This window comes from Diospyros lotus, chromosome 14 (assembly GCF_014633365.1).
Source record: "Diospyros lotus cultivar Yz01 chromosome 14, ASM1463336v1, whole genome shotgun sequence".
Classification (NCBI taxonomy): domain Eukaryota; kingdom Viridiplantae; phylum Streptophyta; class Magnoliopsida; order Ericales; family Ebenaceae; genus Diospyros; species Diospyros lotus.
Genome location: NC_068351.1, coordinates 14,524,899 through 14,539,873, shown reverse-complemented (window position 1 = coordinate 14,539,873; position 14,975 = coordinate 14,524,899). Strand labels below are relative to the sequence as shown.

The window sequence follows — 14,975 nt, the reverse complement described above, 5'->3', positions numbered from 1 at the left end:
GGTTTTCTTCCAATTATAGTATTATTTTCTCTATCAACTAATCATAGTTTCATTAACTATTACTAAAATATATTGAATTTAGTTGTTTTGGTCTAAAATATGTTATTTTTATTTTAAAAAAATTTCACGCAATATCCCCCGACCTTTAGGACTGTAGAAAGTGTCGTTGACTGTCGAGTCCTACAAGGCACCATGTAACCACCCATTGCAACCCACAAGTGCACAGTTAGTTTTTCAGCAAGGTATAGTGGCATAGACGAAGAATTATTTTGTTGGTGTTGTGGTGTAGCCCCTAGGAGAGTCCTTCCAAAGTAACTCGTAAATTAGAAATCCAAAGAAAGCCACTCCTTTAGTGAAAGACCTTGTAAGGGTTAGAGTATATTTTCCTGTGAAAGCTCTTGATTGCCCATCATTCGTGCGGGATCAGCTTCTTAGACTTGCATGGTTCTCCCTAGTTAAGCCATGCTCTTGGGAGGAATTCAAAGAGACGCGTTCCTGCTTGCATTAACTCGCATTGTCCTGTGGCAATGAGATTCACTGTTTTTTGGATACACTTCCTTCCAGGGGTCTTTCCCCACTAGGAAGGTTTCTTTCGAAGGCCTTTCTAAGCTTAAACCTTCCTTCGAAGGCCTTTCTAAGCTTAGACTCGAGACAACACTATGGATGGGGGAGATGCACCTCCCTTTCTCGAGAAAGAGTATCATACCCTCGCACGTGCATCACGTGTCTTTGTCCCTCTTGATGCCTATAAATAGTCTCCAACTCTTTAGTTTCGAGGACAAGACAAAACGATGATAGAGAAGCAAAAAATAAAAGCCACACACATTATAAACCTAACACATCTCTGTCAATATTCATCTCGCACGACATCTATGCATATTTCTTGCTACATGGAGACCTCATTTAACTTAAGTATCGGAGGACTCACGTAGGAGAAATCCCTTGTGCCCTAATTGCTTTCTATCTTGTAGATCTGCTAGTAAGGTGAAAAATCTCTCGACGCTTGTCAACAACCCTAGTTTTTCTAGTGCCTCAGTTTTTCGAGGCCAATAGATCAAGCTTTTTTTGGGCCAAGTGGACTGGGTCGACCCTAGACGACTTCCTCCTCCCTCGGGTCTTGTGCTCAGGGCAAGAAGGCCAAGGGATGCCTCCAATTCCTTTAGTTGCTTGTTGAGTTTCATTATAACAAATAAATTTTAATTGTTGTATTCTTATAACAATAATTGAATTTGTTTTTAGTTTCATATTTGAGTGGTTGATTATTTGTAGAGTGGTGGTGTTGAAGTTATGGATTTGTGGATGTTGGATTTTCTTTTAAATTGATTTGTTGTAATATATGCTAAGTTTTGCTTTATTCTTTTGTTTGAATGAAGTTTTACTTTGATTTATATTTGTCACTACAAAAATTTAGGTTTCTTGTGATAAATTAATTTGTCATAATAATTATGAAAATTATCACAATATATTTATTATGACGAAGTTAGTTTGTCATCACATTAGTCAAGCTTGTCTCAATAGAAATATTGTGACAAAATCAATATCATCGGTTTTATTGTGACAAAGAGTATTTTATCACTTAAACTATCTTATTATAACAAATTATTTTGTTAAACAAAAAATATTTTTGTCACAATATATACTATTTAATCACAATAAATCCAAATGTTATATACAAATTATATGTTTTATCCATGACGTGTATTTTGTGACAAAATATTTTTGTCACAATGTGAATAGTGACAACTTATTTAACATAATTTTTAATATGATAAAATAAAATTTGTCACTTATTAACTAATTTGAAAATAAATTTTGGTCACATATTTTATAATGACAAATAATTTTGTCAATCATTTAATATTGTGATAAATATTTTTTTGACAAAATAGAAACAGTGACAACAAAATTTTCAAAATTATTCAATAATGAAAATATTTTTGTTAATGTCTCAAATAGTGACAAAAATATTTGTGTAAATAATTTGTACAAGTGACCAATTTTTTTAGTAAAAAATATTAACAATGATAAAATTATTTTTTTACAAAATCGTAAAAAGTAACAAAAATATTTTTGCCAAAATTCTCAAAGGGTGACAAATATTTTTGTCATATTTTCAATTGTGACAAAAATATTTATATCAATAATTCTAAAAAGTGATAATTTTTTTTTATCAAAAAATAGTAAATGTAACAAAAAAAATTGAAAAGAGTGGCAAATTTTTATTTTGTCCTAAATATATTTTTTAATAATTTAATATTACCTAATATTTTTAGGAATTGAGCCCCTATAATAATTGATAGCAGAGTAATCCAAAGGAAGGAAGAGGAAATGTGTTCTCATACCCCTAAAGAGAAGTAGGTGCAAATATAGAGTCTAATACGAGATCACATAGGAAATTAAATATTTATAATCATGTTACTTTTTTAAAAAATAATTATTTAATTTCCTAAAATTTATTTTAATTTATTTTACACATCTATATAACATAATAACAAAATATTAACCTAATTATTTGAAATTAATAAATAAAATTTCACACACTTAAGTATTAAATATTATTTTATCAACATTAGTTTAGCAACATAACACAACAAAAACTAATACAAAGTACAAACACAACAACACTTAAAAGGATCGTGTTATATGTATAGACAAAATATACAAGTTCCATGACTAAATTGGATTTCATCCGATGATGAAATTCGATCAGACTTCATCATCAATCATTGGATTTCATCCAAAGGCGACAGCGATAAATTAGGTAAAAATATTTTTTAAAATTTTGATATATTTAATTATTTTTTTAATAATCTAATTATTTATACAAATTACAATTTTATACTTAAAAAAGGGCTCCAAATCGTTCATACAATACCAGCAACCTGGTCTTGGTCTTGGTCTTGGTCAATGAGAGGGAGAGAGAGAGAGAGAGAGAGAGAGAGAGAGAGAGCCCGTTGGTAATAATAATATGAAAATAACAATGATTATAACGTGTTCGATTCAAAGCAACCATTCCAATACCAACAGCACCCGTCAAATATATCAAATTACAAGTGCCTAACCCCCGACCCCACAAACACGTCAAGGGGGTCCCCGGCCGGCCCCTTATCATACGGTCAATCATTCAAACTTTGTTTTAAAATTAGACTTTGTCATTGGATTCATAAGTGTCTGATTTTATTGATTGCGTTTCAAACAATTTAATATATAGTTATTTACACCAAAAAAAGAAAATTTTGAAGGACAATCAAATGTGAATTTGGTGGGAGGGAGAGAGACACATGCCGTTGGCTTTCGTGTATTTTGGGTTTTAATTAATTTTATCGTGTTTATAGAACAAAGTTAAATAAAATATACTATTAGGTATCGTAACTGATGTGATATTTTTTTATTAGAGAAAGTGATAGATAGATGATGTAATTATTTATTATCGGGTCTAAAATATTTTATTATTATTTTATGTGTGTATAATGTGTTATTATTTGAGTAAAATATTAGTAATATTTTATGTTGTAAAAAAAATTAAAAACAAAATTTTAATAATGGTAGTATTATGTTGAAAAGTCAAAGAAATTGGGATATGTGGAAAAGTCAAAATTATTTTAAAAAAATAGAATGTATAAATATGTGTATATTGTTTCAGATTTTATTTAAGTGATAAATGTAAAATTACATAAAGGTATAGTATATATATATGTCTCCGTGCATAAGTGAGAGGTAAAATGGGAAAAGGCCAAGTGGGGGGTGAGGTGGCACATTCCCTAATTTTATGATTTTGGAATATTTGTTCGTAGAACTCTTATTTTTGACAAATTTGTGCATGCTGTACATTTTGGAGTATAATTTTCTATGTTTATATCTGATTTAAGATTCATTTATTTTTTTATAAACTAGACTTCATGAACTTCGATTTGATATATGACTTGAATTTTTTGGGTTTAATCTGAGCCCCCAATGGCTTTGTTAATTTTTGCCCTAAAAAAATTCATAATTTTACCACTTCATGTAATTCGACATTGTTTGGGTTTTTGCAATATAACTTTCTTTAGTTATATCCGATTTACAATCCATTTATTGGTCTGTAAACTAGACATCATAGGTTTCATTTCGGTATATTACTGAATTTATTTGGTTATGATTTGAATCTGTTACAGCCTTGTTAAATTCTATCCAAAAATCTGAAATTTTATTGTACCGCGTAATCTACCTTGTTTCGATTTTTGGGCAATAAATCATTGTGATTATTTCCGATTCTGAATCCATTTGTTGTTTTAGAAACTAGAGATCCAAGATTTTGATTCGAATATATTATTCATAATATTTAACTAAGTTATGAGCGCAAAATAGGTTCCCGAAGTTATAGCTAAAATCTAAAAATTTTGAAAATTTGTTGATTCAAATTCTTTCTTGTGTTGCTATACTTCCTATGTTAATATCATAGTTCTTACCTATGCAAAACCCTTATTTTGATAAATGGGTTGTGTCTCCCTTGTTTTGCTAAGTTTTGCGATTTTTTTGTATTTTTGTGGAGTTTTGTTGGAAGCCTCGATAAGGTTTTGTGTCACCCTATATTTCTTAAAGAATAATGTTTTTCTTAATTAAAGACTTAGTTTCATGCAAGTTTTGGTGTTTCTTGTATAACTGGTTGCATGATAGATATTTGCGCACCTATTATTTTGCGCGGCGATTATGTTCTGAGTGAGAAAAAAAAAAAGATATCAAAAAATATTATGGAAGAGCGCTTGACACAGCAAGTTATGGCTATGAGCTCTGTCTCAATCCATGACTTAATGGATGCATTGAGATTATGTATGTACATGTATTTGTCATATGTGGCCATATATGAATAGTGAAGTGGGTGCATGATTTATATATATATATATACTTATAAGGCATGTCATTAATTATTGTAATTGTTGTGTGTTGTTCTAATTTATTCCGATTTTGATTATTCATACCTCAATTCAAATGCTCTCACTTGCTTCATATATTATTTTTGTTGAGTCTTGTGACTCATTTTGGTTATTTACATGATTCTAGGTAAGGGGAAAGAGATAATTGGGAGCGAGTCCAGTGGGACCAATCAATCATAAGTAGAGTATGTGTATAGAAATGTCCCAACCAAAAAGGTCATTAGACAGTTCTGGAGTAATTTTATTTTGTGTTTAAATTTATGATTTTTTCTTTGAGTTATATAGGCCTTTAAGCCAAAGAGAACGTTAACTTAAAGATATTGTAATATCTATTTTGGACTGTTTTTAATAAGTAAATTAGAGTTGTAACTATGTTGAGTTATATCTGTATCAATTTTATAGAGAGCTCATTTCAAATTTCTATGCTAGCGGAATATTCGAAAGTAAATCCTTATAAATAAGATAATGACACATAATTTTTTTAATCCCCTCTAATAAAAAGTCATAATGATGAGTTCTAATATTACTCTACAAATAAATATGGAAAAGTGGCTAGCCAGGGGCAGTTAGTGATCACGTGTAGGAGAGTTGGAGCCGAAGCGAATAGTGTGGGCTTGGACGCTTCTTTCTTCCTGGCCCCGGCAGGTTGATTTGTGAGTCTTCCTCCATCTCCTTCCTTTTCTTCTCTTTCTTTTCCTTCCCCTTCTCAATCTCCCTTTCCTCTTCTTCCTTTTACAAAATCACCACTACCACTTAATTAATAGAGAGACAGACAGTAAAAGACGATCAATGTAACAAGAAATTGACGATGAGATCAGCTCTACGCACGTCAATGAAGACCGGCATCTTGGTTCCATGCACGGCGGCGCGGTTCTGTCCCTTGGCCGTCGCCATTCGGCGGCGCTCTGGTTGCCTCCACAATGATAAGGAGGCCTCACTCTCGCTGGTGCTATACGTTCATCATCATCCCTATAGCTATTGATTATTGTCACTCGATTTGGATCACTAGTTTATATATATAAATCTTCGTCACAAGTTCTGATAATGATGACGACGACCATATTCGTCACCGTGTCCAACGTGCACATCGTAAACGTGCTGGATTCCCTTTTTCCCATTTTGGCATTTGTGCCCAGCGGCCACCGCCTAAGAAAATTCATAGCTGGACTCCTATTTTTTTGCATAAATTTTACATAAAACCTCTAAATTTCACATCTCTATTTTTAAAAATAATACGTCTCTTTCAATTTTTATATTCGTCATTCACTTTTCTCGTATTGTTAATTAATGGCAGTTAAATTTTTTAAAATTTTGAAATTACCCTTTATTTTTTTCTTACATTGTAATTATATAAACAAAAAAAATACATGTAATAGTGAACGAGAAAACCATCCACTATTATTATCATCTCACCAGGGTTCATAAACAATGAACTTTTCACCAAATCTCAATTTATCTTAAATCTAAATTTTTTATTAAATCTAATAAGATTTCATCAATAAACCAATCAATCATAATGAAAATTTTCTAATGTGCGTGCACGCGCACACATGTAGAGAACGAGACTTATTATCTTTATAATTGTCATTGTTGTCAATTCCTATTGATTGTCGGCATCATTATAGTTGAACTCCTCATCTTTCTCTCTCTCTATGTGGCTAAATCTCATTGCAATGGTCTCAAACACCACTATAATGAGATTTTTTTTTCCGTAATGGTGTAAGATCTATAATTTTATTTTGTTACGAACGATAATAGGCCTTTGTTGAAAGGAACCAATAATGAACCATCGATATGAGATGGAGAGAAGATAGAAAGAAAGACTAAATAGGAATTAGAAATGGTTTAAAAATAGGGCCAAAAATAGTCAACTTTTGTGTTCTACTAAATTAAAGACTAGGGAGATTTATTTATGCTATTTTTAAAAACATAAGAGTAGTCAATATTGTTTTATCAAATTTCAAGGGTGTCACATGAAACTTGCCCTAATTCATCTTATAACATATCAGATTAATAATGAATATCATAATATATTATAGAGTGAAGTTCCAAATTGGCTATCCAGTTTGGCTTGGGAGTTAAATTGACTATTTTACTTTTGAAAGGGTCAAATAAGTGTTTATGACTATTAGATGTCAAATTGACTTTCATACTTTCAAAAAGATGAGTAAACTCTTGTATTTTAAAACTTGAGCCCAAGAGCAATTGATGTAAAAAAATAATGGACCTAGCAACCCAAATAGAATCCAAACTTAAGCCCAAATTCGACCTCATATCACAATTGCATCTCATATTTACATTTACAAGCCATTTGCAGTTAAAAATTTTACCTAGTCTAAATTGAATGTAAGAGCCTTAATAGCATCGTTATTGTAATTGTAATAAAATTATGAATTTTGATTTGGATTTAATTTTAAGGAGTAAGAGCTTGATTGGGAGTAAATTTAAATCCCATAAATAGAATATAAACGTTGTTGAATAACATAAACTTTTAAAAAATATCTATTTTAAAGGTCAATGTGGGCCTAAATTAAAAAAATAGAGAGTTTATTTAACCTATTAAAGCTAATTTGGGTTAAAGCGAAAATATGAAAACTAAGTTTAACCCAATGAGGGGGCAAAATGGTCTTTCTAAGTTTAACCCAATTGTGATGGGTTGGAATGCGGGGCGGGTCAAGATGGCCAAGTGGCGGAGGTCGGAGTTCATTTCCAGCGCAGTCGGTGGCTGAAATGAGAGACCAACCGTTGGCCTGTGCCCCGTCACTTTCCTGCACCGACGCCCCCCTTCTCCACCCAATGTTACATTAACGGCCTTCGTATCTATTCTTCTGCTCCCGTTTTCTACCCTGTTGCATCGCATAACACAGAAGAAAGAGAGGCAGCGTACTCACTGCTCAATGTGATCCGCTTGATTATCCCTCTCTCCAAATCGATGGACCGAGAACCATCGTTTTCTTCAGACGACGAAGACGATCGCCTGAATCTGATCGATCAGAACGAAAGAGCACCACCGGACAAGTCCCCCAAGCGCTCCACCTTCCAAATTGACGATGATGATCGTGGCGAGTTCAAGGACGGTTTTGTCAATGCTCGCCGACACGGTCACCACGTCTTCACCTTCAATAAGAGGTATCTCTTCGCCATTTTCCTCCCGCTTCTCATCCTTGTCCTGTATTACACCACCGATTTCCGGAATCTATTCCAAACTGGTGTTTCCAGCCTCAAATTTGACTCTCCTGTCAATCGTATGGGCGAGTCCGAATTGAAAGCTTTGTATTTGTTGAGACAGCAGCAACTGGGGCTTTTCCAGCTGTGGAACCGTACTTTTGTTACTGAATCGATCGCCGCTTCCAATTCCACAGTAGTAAACCCAGGTCCTGTCAATTCTACTTCTAATACCTCGAAACCTAGTTCACGGTCACACGATTCTGTTTCGCCATTGTCATGGTCTGAGTTGTTTGAGGATTTCAAGTCGGCAATGATTAGTCAGATTTCGTTGAATAAACAAATACAAGAAGTGCTTTTGTCTTCTCATCAATCAGGGGAGTTGTTGGATTTGGCTGATAATGTTACAGACCCTGGCCTTGGTGGATATGCCGGCCTTGATAGGTGTCGAAAGGTTGATCAGAAGTTGTCTGAAAGGAAAACAATTGTGTGGAAGCCGAGGAAGAATAAATACTTGTTTGCAGTGTGTGTGTCGGGGCAAATGTCCAATCATTTGATTTGTTTAGAGAAGCACATGTTCTTTGCAGCTCTGCTCAACCGCGTTCTAGTTATTCCCAGCTCCAAAGTTGATTATGAGTTCAGTCGTGTGCTAGATATTGATCATATAAATAAGTGTGTGGGAAGAAAAGTAGTTGTAACATTTGAAGAGTTTGCAGAAGCTAAAAGGCACCACTTGCACATAGACAAGTTCGAGTGCTACTTCTCATTGCCACAACTGTGTTACATGGACAATGATCGGGTTAAGAAGTTGAAGTCATTGGGGATTTCAATGAATAAGCTTGAGCCAGCTTGGACTGAGGATGTCAAGAAACCAACAAAAAGAACTATGCAAGACGTCATTGAAAAGTTTTCTTCCACCGATGATGTTCTTGCAATAGGAGATGTCTTTTTTGCTGATGTTGAGCATGATTTGGTGATGCAATCTGGTGGTCCTCTCACTCACAAATGCAAGACCCTGATTGAGCCTAGTCGTCTTATCATGCTTACAGCACAGCGTTTTATTCAGACATTCTTAGGGCAGAGATTCGTTGCTCTTCATTTCCGCCGTCATGGCTTCTTGAAGTTTTGGTATACTTTCCTTTCCCTTCAGTCTGACCTTGATATTTGAACGTGCATTTGTCTAGAATCTTAGGTTACTAGGTTTAAGAGAGATTTGCCCATGCATTTAATATTAATCCTTTTATTGGAAAAAATTCTGCCTCAAACATAGTATTAGCTTTTAGTTTATTTTGCAGAAAAAAGCTGCCAAATTAGTATGTTGCATTACCAGACGTTTGGAATTGTGGAACTACTTAAGTTAGGAACTTGATATCCGTTACCCATACTCCTTTTGTATTGGCTTTTGTCCAGTGCATATGTCTTGCTAGAATTGCTTTCTCAAGGTGCTTCACTTGACATATTTTCAGGAAAAAAAAAAAAAAGAAAGACAGAAAGAAAGTGCTTCGCTGGACATAAATGCATCCTACCATGAGGTCCACAATGATATGCATTGGCACAGCATATTCATGACCCAATAATTTTGAAATATTAATGCTGAAATCTTTGTGGTGATCTGTTACCAATGCTTTGCTTATCTTTTTGTTTCCCAGTAAATACGTCATATGTGCTGTGACTGCATGTGGTCATGCATGCATCTCCTCACATGTGTTCACGTGGAAAAATATTTGATCCAACCTTTCATCCTTTGTGCGATATAACTTTTACACATCTAACAGTCTTTTCTTATGTTGTCAGCAATGCTAAAAACCCAAGTTGCTTTTTCCCTGTTCCACAAGCTGCAGACTGTATTAACCATGTGGTTGGAAAAACAAATATACCTGTTATATATCTCTCCACAGATGCTGCCGGAAGTGAAACCAGTTTATTACAATCGCTAATTGTATTAAATGGAAAAGTGGTACCACTTGTTAAGCGGCCCTCTCGTAATTCAGCCGAAAAGTGGGATGCATTGTTGTATAGACATGGCCTCGAGCAAGATCCTCAGGTCAGTTTTTAATTTCTGAAAAATTTAAGTTTGCTGATTGTTGTTAAATCTGACTCTGGTCCATTGTAGTATCATAGATCCATTTTCATAGACATGTTCTCCTCTAGGAGGTGGTATTGTAATTTCCTGTTAGTTAAGTTTAGCTGGGATGCATGGATTTCTTGCTTGGTAAATGGTATGAACCGTAGCCCTGGATCTGGTTATAGGTCTGGAAACAGAATAATCAGAAAAAGAAGTTGCTGAATGCTTCTGCGATCTTCTCCCTTTCCTGACCTATCTTGACTAGAAAATTTGGGCTCGTTAAGAAAGAACCCAATGATCTCCTTGAGTAAGAAAGTACTCAAAAACTTTTCTGAAAAATAGTGCATATAAATCTTACAGGAAAGTAGAGGAATAACTGCCATCTTAAAACCAGGAACTGCTTCCTAGAGAATTGCAGATCTAGACAAATTCAAATACTAATAACTGACATAACTGACAGAAAAATAAAAAATAAACTGACAAAAGAAAATAGAACATAAAAGAATATTTTAAAACATAATATTAGGACACTTAGCCTGTCCTTAAAGCCTTCTTCTTTCCATGAGTAAACTGCTTGTGGACTCTGTCTCTAAATGGATCCAATTTGACCAAATCTAACTGATCTACTTGCTGTCCCATGACAGTCAACCCTTCAAAGGCCTAGAAGTGCTTTTGTTATGTAGTTTTTTTTTTGTAGAATTGCAACAAATAATTAGGTATTTCCTTCAAAGTGAGATTCTGTGTTTGAAGATAAAATTTCTATCCGCTGTGTGCTGATGGGACCCAGATAGCCTTCAGAAAATAATTTTCTTGCTTTTTCTCTTTTGTTTTCCCCAAGGATTGAGTTCCCTAGTCTTCCTATTAATAATCAGTCTCAAGCTCCTGATGGAGGAGGAGGGTTGCATTAGGTAGCCACCAACTAATGTAAAACTTGCAGGTCAAACATCATGAATTCAAATTACAACATCTGTCCCTAGATGTAGTGTTAAATCTGTAGGGTCCTTGCATTTTTATAGACGATGTGAGTAAAGAAGTTAGTCCAAGATCATGAATTGAGGATTGGATCATGGAATATCGAGACTTTGATAAGAAAATCTATGGAAGTGGTAGAAGTGATGTCTTGGAGAAAATTAATATTGTGTGCCTCCAAAAAACGAGATGGGTTGAAAATTAATATAGGGTTCTTGTTTTTTTGTCATATTGTGAAAGGGGGTTAGAAGAAGAATATTTTAGGGCTTGCTCAGTTATAGAAAACATTTTTCAATTTTTCAACTTCAATTTTCTATTGAATGGTTGAATCTCCCATTAGAAAATAGAAAACTCAATTTTCTAATTTTTCAAATTTATACTATAAATTGGAAAACATAAAAAAAGTGTTTTCTAAATTCTCTAAAAATGAATGCTATTGCCTTTTGGAACATAAGAGCTTGTGTAGTTGTAAAATTGTAGTTGAAAATCAAAAAATGTTTTCTACAAGTTAACAGCCCCTTATATTTTATATATATTAGATGAGAAATTTTAATATTTAAAACTCTTTAAAAAAATTTATCAACTTAAAACTCTAACCAAACTATTTCCCCTTCTAAAACTCACCTGCCAAGTCTGACACAGTTAAATTTTATGATTTAAACATGCTGATCTCCTTCACAACTAGGGAAAAACCGAAAATCAGTTTTCTAAGATAAAGAATAAACTGCACCGGTTTCTTCTTTATTTTTGAAAACCAAATTCTAGGTTTATTCTTTAGTTTTGGAAATCGTAAACTGGTTTTTCACATATATCCCTTTGCAAGAAAGAAAGAATAAAAACTGCTGAACGGTTTTCAGAAACAAAGAAGAAACTGCAATGGTTCCTTCTTTATTTTTAAAAACTGAATTCATGGTTTATTCTTTAGTTTTGAAAACCATAACTGCTTAAAGGTTTTCAGAAAGAATGAAAACCACTAAAAGGTTTTAAGAAATAAAGAGGAAACCACAGCGGTTTCTTCTTTATTTTTGAAAACCATACTATTGATTTATTTTTTTTGTTTTTGAAAACTGTAAATTGGTTTTTCATTCAGCTCACTTGTGGTGACCATGAGATCAAGTTCAAAATGTAAAACTGTGTTACTAATTATCATTTTATTGAAGAAAACAGGTTCACAATTTATTCTAGTTTGAAGATTGGTTTTTTCTTCAAGTGTAAAACTGGTTTGCGGTTTTGAAAAGAAAAAAAAAAAACAGTAACAAGGTTTTCAAAAATAAACAAGAAATTGATGTGCCTTTTAGTTACAGTTGACAAGGGATGACCGGTTCTCAATTTTCAAAAATAAATAATAAAATGGTAACACAGTTTTTAAAAATAATGAAGAAACCACAGCAGTTTCTTCTTTAACTTTGAAAAATGTATAGCGGTTTTCCGTGTTTCCACCACAAGTGAGCTGAGTGAAAAACCAATTTATGTTTTTCAAAAATAAAGAAGAAACTGCTATTGTTTCTTCTTTATTTCTGAAAACCTTTTAGCTGTTTTCATTCTTTCTCTTGTGGGTAGGATACTATGTTAAAAGCCAGTTTACGGTTTTCAAAACTAAAGAATACTCCTTGAATTCAATTTTCAAAAATAAAGAAGAAACTGCAATGGTTTCTTCTTTATTCCTGAAAACCATTTAGTGGTTTTTATTCTTTCTTTCTTGCAAAGGGATATATGTGAAAAACCGGTTTACAATTTTCAAAACCAATGAATAAACCGAGAATTTGGTTTTAAAAAATAAGGAAAAAACTGGTGCTGTTTTTCTTAGAAAACTGGTTGTCAGTTTTTCTGTAGTTGTGAAAGAGATCAGTGTGTCCAATCAAAAAAATTTAACTGTCAGAGTTGGCAGGTGAGTTTTTGAATGGGAAATATTTTGGTTAGAGTTTTAAATTGATAATTTTTTTCTAAAAAGAGTTTTACATATTAAAATTTCTCTATGTTGGATGAAATAGAAAAAATTGAGGATATAAATGGTTTAATGATCATTTGCAATTGCTCTAGAGAAAGAAACAGTTTTGAGTCTTTTGACATGGAGTTATCATTGGTGAAGCTCCTGGAGACTGGGTTTACATTGGCATGTCTAATTGTATTTGTTGAGATATGGCAGTGATGCAATGTGGAAAGTGTCTTGATGAAATAATGGGCCTTTTATTTAGGGACTGAAGCAAGAATGCCGAGGAGTGAACAGTATCTGACGTGTTGTTCTCCGGTTTTTAATTTGCATGTGCTTGCAATCACTGTTGTCTTCTGAGTTTTTGGTCAAAAGGGCTAGGCTTCACTAGTTTTTCTATATTGGTAGTGGTAGGTTTGACCATTAAAGTAATGTAATCCAACTGATTGCAAATATCAAAATTCAAATGGTTTTCCCTTAGTAGAAGAAACCTCTTAAATTCATAATATATGCACCATGTATACCATTATCCTTGTAAGCAAGATGATGATTACCTCTAACCTATATATTGGTAGATCAGTTCAGCTTATGGTAGACTTGCAGAACATGAGATCAATGCTAGCAATTTGATTTTTCTGAAGAGTTATATATTATGTTGGGTTTCTAAACAAGTATAATAAATCCCTTCGCTAGATTTTTTTTGTTGTTGTTGACATTTATTTTGTGGGGCATGTTTAGAAAGATATTTTGGTAAAGTAGCGTTTCGTGTTCTTGCTTGTTTGAAATTATAATTTTTATGTTGAAGGTGGAAGCTATGCTGGATAAAACAATCTGTGCAATGTCTACGGTGTTTATTGGATCCTCCGGGTCCACTTTCACAGAGGACATACTGAGGCTCCGGAAGGGCTGGGGATCTGCATCACTTTGCGATGAATACCTCTGCCAGGGTGAACCGCCTAATTTTATTGCAGAGGATGAGTAAACTGATGCCAGATGATGCAGAGGCCCTTTGGTGTTCAATCAAATATTGTTCATAGCAGCTGTGATTTTGATTTTGGCTCATCTTTTTTCAGCCTTTTAACACATGGATGGTCCGACTTCTGACGATGATTTTCAACCTGGTCTACAGTTAAGCCAAGTTTCTCTAAATGTGCACGATAGTTGTAGCAGCATTTACATTGGTTGATGGTGCTGGTGTTGTGTATATATATTATTATTAGCGTAGTCCTACTTACTTGAGGAGTCGAGTCGTGCAGCTTTGTCTTGGATTGTAAAGCAAGTGATAGCTATTTAGCAGTTTTTAGATTCCTATCTATCTTTGTGGAAACTTTCTACTGCATAAATAAGGTATTATTAGCAGCCCCATTGGCAGACTGGCGGCTTTTTGGCACTTGAGAGTTCAGACTCATTTGAGCTATAGCTTGATTTGTACAATACAGTCGTTTTGAATTAACAAAGCCAAAGCCTAAGTGATGGTAGCAAATATGAACCGTGCTCGAGGATGCATAACGATTGGTACAAAAATCATATAAAACATAATATTATAGGAAGTTTAAAATCTTGTTAGCGACAAAATATGTACACTGCACATTTCTTCTGTAATTCCGAAAGTTCGATTACGAATATGTACTAACTCAAAGGTGATGTCCATATCCTGTGATATTTTCTCTCTCAGTCACAGATCCGTTTTCTGCTTCTTCGATAAATTTTATTCAAACCTATTGTAATTTAAGAAGCTATTTTCACACTTTACCACATAATGTTTACTTTTACCAGTTTAAAGTCTTTGTAGTTTTTTCGTTTTCTAAGACTCCCCTCAATTGACTCTAAGAATAACCTTTAACTGAGTTCCCGCGGTTTTAATTTAAGTATTTTAACTTATTTTAATTTTTATAATTTAAATTAAACATAAACAACTCGTCTTTTTGATCAT

At 33.6% G+C, this 14,975-nt stretch overlaps 1 protein-coding gene and 1 long non-coding RNA gene across 2 annotated transcripts; one reads left to right on the top strand and one right to left on the bottom strand.

The window, feature by feature from the left end:
• Positions 1-5,357: 5,357 nt before the first annotated feature.
• Positions 5,358-5,885, bottom strand: LOC127790774 (uncharacterized). Its single transcript, XR_008020824.1, has 2 exons — positions 5,742-5,885; positions 5,358-5,659 (listed from the first exon to the last, which is right to left on the bottom strand). It is a non-coding gene; the product is annotated as an uncharacterized LOC127790774 (long non-coding RNA).
• Positions 5,886-7,621: 1,736 nt separating this feature from the next.
• On the top strand, positions 7,622-14,432 carry LOC127790768 (O-fucosyltransferase 36-like). Its single transcript, XM_052320431.1, has 3 exons — positions 7,622-9,206; positions 9,873-10,122; positions 13,848-14,432. Exons 1-3 carry the CDS (start codon positions 7,846-7,848, stop codon positions 14,022-14,024), a joined length of 1,788 nt encoding a protein of 595 aa, XP_052176391.1. The 5' UTR covers positions 7,622-7,845; the 3' UTR covers positions 14,025-14,432.
• The last annotated feature ends 543 nt before the right edge of the window (positions 14,433-14,975 follow it).